The sequence below is a fragment of the Rhincodon typus genome, chromosome 25 (genome assembly GCF_021869965.1).
Source record: "Rhincodon typus isolate 14 chromosome 25, sRhiTyp1.1, whole genome shotgun sequence".
NCBI lineage: Eukaryota > Metazoa > Chordata > Chondrichthyes > Orectolobiformes > Rhincodontidae > Rhincodon > Rhincodon typus.
The window spans coordinates 42847908-42855862 of NC_063356.1; the positions used below are offsets into that span (position 1 = coordinate 42847908).

Here is a 7955-nt window from a genome sequence, read left to right on the forward strand (position 1 = left end):
TACATAGCCACATATTGCAAGTGCCCATCTTAATAATCCCTAGTAGCTTGTAAGTAAGAAACCTTTCAGAAATGTATGTGGTCATTTGAATTGGCTTACCTACAACTTTAAAAAAAAAAGTTACTGTATATAAAATATAAAGTTGCTATTTGGAAAATTCTTTATACTTCAGCAGATAAATACTAGAACGTAACTGTCAGAAATGGTGAAACAACTGTAAGAAAGGAAATTGGCTTCTTAGAATAAAATCCCCCACTATTTAAAGAAATGTTTCCTGATTATTAACTTCTTTCATTATTTTATGTGGATAACCAAAAGTAAGTGCTGCTGAAACCCCACCTCCCACCCCAGACTAAAAGATTCTGCAGTCTATGGCAAAAGGCTAACTGAGAATTAAATAATATGTAAAGTTCATGTAATGTATGAGCCATTCAGCCATCCATGTCCTCACTCAACCTCCTTTTTAATAGGCTCAAGTGATAACTTATTATTGAGGAAATACTTCTTTTAGTGGAACAGATAGTTAACTTTCTGAAGCCTTGCAGTTTGAGCTGGCATTAAACAAACTGATTGGCAGGACTTGTGTTTGTACACTAATAACAATAGGAGTAATAAGCTGCCAGTTCTGAATGATCAATGGATCATATGTAAAGCTATCTCTGCATCAGCTGTTGAGAAGAGTGAAACCACCGTCATAAAACAAGTGGTGAGTATAGACAGCATGCTTGGGCAGAAAAAACTGAAGATGAATATGTATGCTAATGAGCCACATCCTAGATTTAGATCTGTTGTGATACCCATGAAATAGTTCATTGAAGAGGATAGGATTTTGGCAATAGTTTATCTTAAAGTTTCAAATAAAGGTTCCAAAAGTATTTAGGACTGTTCTAAGATCTAAGAATGGTCAGCAATAGGAAATTGTCACTCTACAACAAGTATTAACCCATTATTGGTTCAAGTACTTTCCCTTAAAGGATGAATAATTTTGATATTTTTAGATCTGAAAATTCTGACAAGTAAAGCCTCTAATATATTGTCAATGAAATGACTTGTGACTGGTTAGAATAATTTCAAGTACCTTCTGAGTGTCCCACTTTATCTAAGGTAGAGATATAACCGCAAAGTTTATCTGCCTTAAATTGAAGACTGCTCTGATGATTTATAGCCTGGGGATCAAAAGAAGGCTAGACTCTGAAAGATGACATTGGAGAAAGCCTTGGCAGCAATTTCGTTAAAAGCTGTGAAGGCAGGTTGTGCTCTATGTAAAAAAGTACAGAAAGGCATTTGCATTACAGCCCCAGTGCCAAGGCAATCAGGCATCATTAGTAATTCATTCACATTACAGGTAACCAAAACCCAAATCGCTAATCTCTCAACTAGGTCGCATGAAATTGATGCTGAATATGTTCAGATGAAGCTTTGATTTTCTGGTCCAGGTATAATGTTAGTAGTTTTCTGGATTTTGGGTCATATTTATTCAGCTGCAGTCAAACATTGATCTAGAAATACCTTATAATAATCTCTTGTCAACCTGCCTAGTATGAAGTAATTGTAGCAATTGACTGGAGCTAAGCACATGCTTTAGTGCAAGTCAATAAAGCTTTAAAATCATTATCTAAAACAAATAGTTATGGGCAATAACAGTGTTTCTGTAAATTATCAACTTAGTTCATGATGGATGTGAGTAAACCCTATTGGAACTTGATGAACAACTTTGGAAATTGGTAGCATTTGGAACAGTGATGCGTTGGGCACTGGATGGAGGGAGCTGGAACCATATTAAATGGCCATGTCTGAATTACGTAGATGCAAAACTTAAGATTCAGTACTCAGGTCAGATTGTATAGATATCTACATTATTTATTCTCAGATTTGAATGGATTAACACAGTGTAAGGGACATTACTAAACCCAAACATTCAGACTCCTTGTTTATAGGGTATGCCTGAATCTCTGCTGGAAAGGAATACAAGTTTCTGTCTTTCCAATCTAGGCCAATACAAGACTCAAAGTCTAGATTTTGCTGAGCATTAAGAGCAGACAGCAGATATTTGATAGTTATCAAATGTGGTTCTCAAAATTTCCACTGTAGTCTTAATGCTGCATAGTAGCATATATAAGTTTTCTATGAAGTGCTTTTCTAGTATAACTCAGTAAAGAAGACACAGATGGGAGTGAGAGAAGATTAGGCTGCATGTGTAATTGCAAACATTAAACATTCATGTCAGCACAAATTCACTTAAGAGTCATAAAAATGTACAGCACAGAAATAGACCCTTTGGCCCAACTCGTCCATGCTGACCAGATATCCTAAATTAATCTAGTCCCATTTGCCAGCATTTGGCCCATATCTCTCTAAACCCTTCCTATTCATGTACCCATCGAGATACCTTTTAAATGTTGTAATTGTACCAGCCTCCACCACTTCCTCTGGCAGTTCATTCCATACACATACCACCCTCTGCGTGAAAAAGTTGCCCCTTAGGTCTCTTATAAATCTTTCCCCTCTGACCTTAACCCTATGCCCTCTAGTTTTGGACTCCCCTACCCTGGGTAAAAGACCTTGGCTATTCACCGTATCCATGCCTGTCATGATTTTATCAGGCTTCAGAGAAAATAGCCCAGCCTATTCAGCATCTCCCTCTAGCTCAAACCCTCCAACTCTGGCAACATCCTTGTAAATCTTTTCTGAACCCTTTCGAGTTTAACAACATCTTTCCTTCATGGCCTAAAAGGAGATGATGCCTTGTTAACTTTTGTGACAAAATATTATTGGCATATCCCCATTGGGAAATAGATTTCTATTTTACCTTTGACATTTGATACAGTCAGCTGTAAACTAGAACAGTGGAGAATTTGTGCTCAGTTTAGTCAAATCCATGTTTCAAGACTGGCTCAGGCCAGTTTTGTATATGGAGTAGTATCAGGCTTGTAGCTGACCAAACAAATTCACAATACTGCCTATAATAGAAGGAATTTAGTCCCACATGCTTTAACTTTGTGTAAGTGTAATTTTAGTAGGTGATAACTAAAGATCAGCTTGGACCATTCTCACAAGGCCCCATCTGCATTCTAGGCTGAGTGGAAAAAGATTCAATTGATACAATATTGAAGACAAATAGGGGAGCTAGCTATTCTTATTGTTTTGGCCAATGTTTAACTGGTTGATCAATGTCACAAAACAAATGATTTAGTCACTACCACATCAGTGTTTGTGGGAGCTTGTTGTTTGAGAGTTAGCTGCCCTGTTTCCTACATTACTGCAATGACTGCACTTCAAATTTTCTAAATTAGCTGCAAGTGCTTTGGGATCTCCTGAAGTTGTGAAAAGTACAATAAAAGTTTAAGGCTGTCTTTCTTTCTAGATCGTCAGCGTAATCCCTTCTTTGAATATATCAACTACAATGTAATTTGAGTCCTTCCACCAAAAAGTAGTCGAACAACCTATGCCAAATGTGTAATTCTGTCTGTTGTTATATGCTTTGATCTGTAATTAAATAAGCTTGAATCAACTAAATATATCAGTTCTATGCGCACAAACACTCTGAGTGATGCTAAAACCTGCCACAAAGCCTCGATGTTGCTGAAATTACTGGGAATACACATTTTAGAATGCTGACGATCAGAGAGTCTTTGTACTGAATAAAAAGAGAAAGCAAAAGAGATGTCAGTTCCAATTATTTGTAAAAGTAAATTGAAGCCACCTACTCTCAACTCTGTCCACGTCAAGTATGACTTTCTTTCATCACTACCTTGCTCAAATTAAACCATGGCAACAGCGAGGGAAGGTCACGTTGGGCAATGCTTTTTCACACATATTTTGGCCAATAGTTGATGTTATGGCCTCACTGTTCACAAGATCACCTTGATAAATATGGGAAGATTCATCCAACCTGTCTTAACTCATACAGCCAGAGAGACCTAACATTATCCTTTTTTACTTCTTCAATAATTCCATGTTAGCCTCTCTAACTACCCAAAATTTCAGTCTGTGAACTGGAGCCTTCTCCTGAGTGAATATAGGCCTGAATTAGTTTTTTTCCTACTGCTTGGAACCTACTCCAGCTCTTGTGGTTTCAATTAAGACAATGTACAGTGTTAATTTTTCGACAGTTTTTGCTTTGTTTTATCCCTCTATAAGGTCTCCTTTATGTAACCCCTACCTGTGAAGAGCCTTTAAGTTTGAACCCCCATCAACTGTCTTCAGGACTTGAAGTGCCCAGAAGTTGTACAATGCTCAAGTTGCTACCTGAGTTGCATTTCGATATGTTTGGGCTGTGATGTTGCCTTATTGATTGCAACTCTGGGGCATTTGGAATTTGGACTGTATGGAAGTTCATAGTTCTTTTTCATCTATCCTTAGCTTTTCCTTTTTACCTCAGTGTTGTGATTAACACATTCTGCTAAATTTTGTTTGTAATAATCAAGTTTCTAATATTTTGCCTGTCTTATCTCTTGGTTCCAAAGTTGCTTCACAGTGGGACCAACTGTAAGCATCACATCTGAGGTTTGCAATCCAATTGTTAATCTGAATTGTTCCAAGGCTGACCTGGGGCTCCCAGGCACTTTGATGTAGTTGCTGTGTCTAGTCCTTCTAGATATTGTTTTAGCTGCTTCCAATACTGATCTTAGATCCCAGCCTCTTGCTGTGTCTTATGAGGAGTTGAATCATTTGAGAGTTGGTCATGTTTGTTGCTGTTGGCTTGGTTATGGGGTGGGTGTTCCTTCGTTCATGTGTATTAATGAAATAAAAACAAAACAACAGCTCCTCTAGCCTGTTTTCCAATCTATAAACCCATAGCTGATGCGGTTATCAGTTTGCTGCCTGTTCTCCATAACTTTAGCCTCTGTATTGTGCAAGTCTGTACCAGTCTCAGTTCTCAAGATGCCAACAGTCCCCTGCAAGCTCACATACTTCTACCTGGCATCAGTAATATTTGGATTTGATTTGATTTAATTTATTGTAGTCACATATACCTAAGCACAGTGAAAATTTTGTTTTACGAGCAGTACAGGCAGATCACAGCAAACAAGGACATACAGACCATAGAGTGTTAGATAGAGTGAGGCGTACAAGGTTATGGCTGCACAGGAGATGCACAAAGCAAAATCAACATTATTTGAAATTAGAGAGGTCCATTCAGCAGTCTAATAACTGCAGGGAAGGAGCTGTTCTTGAAGCTGTTGGTGACGGTGTTCAAGCTTCTGTATCTTCTGTCTGACTCAAGAGGTTGGAGGAGAGTATTACCAGGGTGGGAACTGTCCTCGATGATGTTGGCAGCCTTTCTTACTTGAGAAAGGATGTATTGGCACTGGAGGGGGTGCAAAGGAGGTTCACTAGGTTGATTCCGGAGTTGAGGGGGTTGGCTTATGAGGAGAGACTGAGTAGATTGGGATTATATTCATTGGAATTCAGAAAATTGAGGGGGGATCTTATAGAAACATATAAAATTATGAAGGGAATAGATAAGATTGAAGTAGAGAGGATGTTTCCACTGGCAGGTGAAGCTAGGACAAGAGGGCATAGCCTCAAGATTAGAGGGAGCAGATTTAGGACTGAACTGAGAAGGAATTTCTTCACCCAGAGGGTTGTTAATCTATGGAATTCCTTGCCCAGTGAAGTAGTTGAGGCTACTTCAGTAAATGTTCTTAAAAAAAAGGTAGATTTTTTTTGAACAATAAAGGAATTAAGGGATACGGTGAGAACGCGGGTAAGTGGATCTGAGTCCACGAAAGGATCAGCCATGATCTTATTGAATGGCGGAGCAGGCTCGAAGGGCCAGACGGCCTACTCCTGCTCCTAGTTCTTATGTTCTTTCCTCTGCAACTAGAGTGTAGCTGCAGTCAGTGATGGTCTGGGCTGTGCACACAACTCTGTAGAAAGTGACGCCCTCTGAGTTGTTTCTGAACGTGTGGCGTTTGTTGAAGCTGGGAGAAGAGGTCAGGCAAGAGCTGCCCCCTCTGCCACAGTAGAGCTCCTGCTGTTTGTGGGACTTTTCCCAGACAGGCAGTGCAGGTTTCAGGGCCTCGGGAGAAGTCTACCCTCTTTAGGAAGAGAAAGGGGGTGGGATCAGTGCAGAATATATAGTTGCGCTGCCAGAACGAGTGACTTCTGTCATTGAAGCGGCTTCCTTAGCTATCTGCGGTTTCCCAGAAAGCACAATGATTATACATTTCACAAATGTTGAAATGTGTGACAATGCGTTACCACTTTGATTGCTAACTCTCTGACTCTGACTCTTGTTCATTTTAGATGAGACCCAAATCGCCAGAGAAGAGCAAAGGCGGCCACAGCAAGTGCTCCTCGACAAGTAAGAAGTCACGATGTAAGAAGTGGCTATTGAACAGGGAGTCGGAACACGCGTACAGTTGCCTCTCGGGAGCTCCCGCTGCCGGAGGCGGCCACGGTAACCCCCAGGTGTCGCGGGCCAGCTCGGGAGCAGCGGTAAACACCGCTCTCGCGGGCAGCTCGGCTCCCAGCCAGAAACCCCTCACTCCGGAGGAGGGGCTGCCTCCTATCAGCGCCGAGAAAAGCACACGGGACGAGAAAATCAAACGGCTGAAGGAGATTCTGAAGGAAAAGGAAGCGGCGCTGGAGACGATCCGGAAGAAGAGAGTTTCCATGCCCTTGACCTAGGTTTATCCAAGAATGCAGGGTCCTGATCATTCAAGAACTGGTGTGCACCATTTTGTGTGATTTGCATCTCGCCTTCGAGGTTACAGTGATTCATATTGGAAGTGTTTTCTCTTTTTAAATGTTATTTTCACCGGCATTGGATAGAATATTTGCTATCTCACATTGGAGTGAAGTTAGCTCTTTATAATGAGGGTGACAATTCTAAAATATTGTACAATGTAAAGGACGTTTTAACTCATGTTGGTTTGTTGAGTAAATTGTAACGTTTCTGTACAATTGTTTTAATATACATTAAATCAGAATGTGCATTTCATTCCTCTGTATATTCTTGCAGAAATTCTGAGTCGATGGCTGAAGGTTAGATGCATATTTTTCCAAACATTGCGAGAGATTGAACATAAAACTAAGGATATTATGCTTCTGTCGGCGTTTCAGGAAAGGTTTATTAGATTGCAATGAGCTGGTTGTTTTATCAGGGAAAGTTGAACAGACCAGGCTTGTTTCCACTGGAGTTCAGAAAGACATAGGGTGACTTGATTGAAGTGGAAAAGATCCCGAAGGGTCTTGACAAAGTGCAGGTGGGAAGAATGTTTCCTCCTGTGGCTCAGTCCAGAAATTGGAGGCATTGTTTCAAAATTAGGCGTCACCCTTTTAGGACAGAGATGAGGGATATCATTTTCTCTCAGAGGGCTGTATGTCTTTGGAACCCAGCCTCAGAATGTGTTACAGGTGGGTCAATTGAATCTTTTAAAGGTGGAGATAAATTCTTGTTAGGCAGAAGAATCAGCGGTTATGCAGGATCGATGGGAATATTCAGTATACAAAGAGATCGATCATGATCTTATTGGTTGGAGCTCAAGCTAGAAGGGCCGAATAGCCTACTTCTAATTTATATATTCTTAATTGTTAGCGTCATATAGTCATCCAGCACAGAACCAGACCCTTGGCTCAACTGGTCCTTGGCTAGTGAGCTCGCCCCATTTGTCTGCATTTGGCCCATATCCCTCTAAACCTTTCCTAACCGCCTACCTGTCCAAATGTCTTTTGCATGTTATAATTGTACCCGTCTCTACTTCTGATAATTCCTTCCATATATGCAGCACCATCTGTGTGAAAAAGTTGCCTGTCAAGTCCCTTTTAAATCTTTCTCCTCTCACCTTAAACTTCTAGTTTTGGACTCCCCTATCCTCGGGAAAAGATCTTGGCCATTCACTTTATCTATGCCTCAATTCACCTTGTCTATGCCCCCACTACCGTCTTGTAGGTTAACCTGGGAAAACCCATAGTAACCGGGTAAGTACTTATTTACTTCACGTTCC

At 40.4% G+C, this 7955-nt stretch overlaps 1 protein-coding gene across 4 annotated transcripts in view; it reads left to right on the forward strand.

The window, feature by feature from the left end:
- The window catches only part of lrif1 (ligand dependent nuclear receptor interacting factor 1), a 50439-nt gene extending 43490 nt beyond the window's left edge, over positions 1 to 6949 (forward strand). For all 4 annotated transcript variants that reach the window (XM_048612005.1, XM_048612008.1, XM_048612007.1 and 1 more), the window contains one exon: positions 6253 to 6949. In XM_048612005.1, the coding sequence (XP_048467962.1) occupies positions 6253 to 6636 (384 nt within the window). In that variant the 3' untranslated portion in view covers positions 6637 to 6949. The remainder of the gene's footprint in view (positions 1 to 6252) is intronic.
- The last annotated feature ends 1006 nt before the right edge of the window (positions 6950 to 7955 follow it).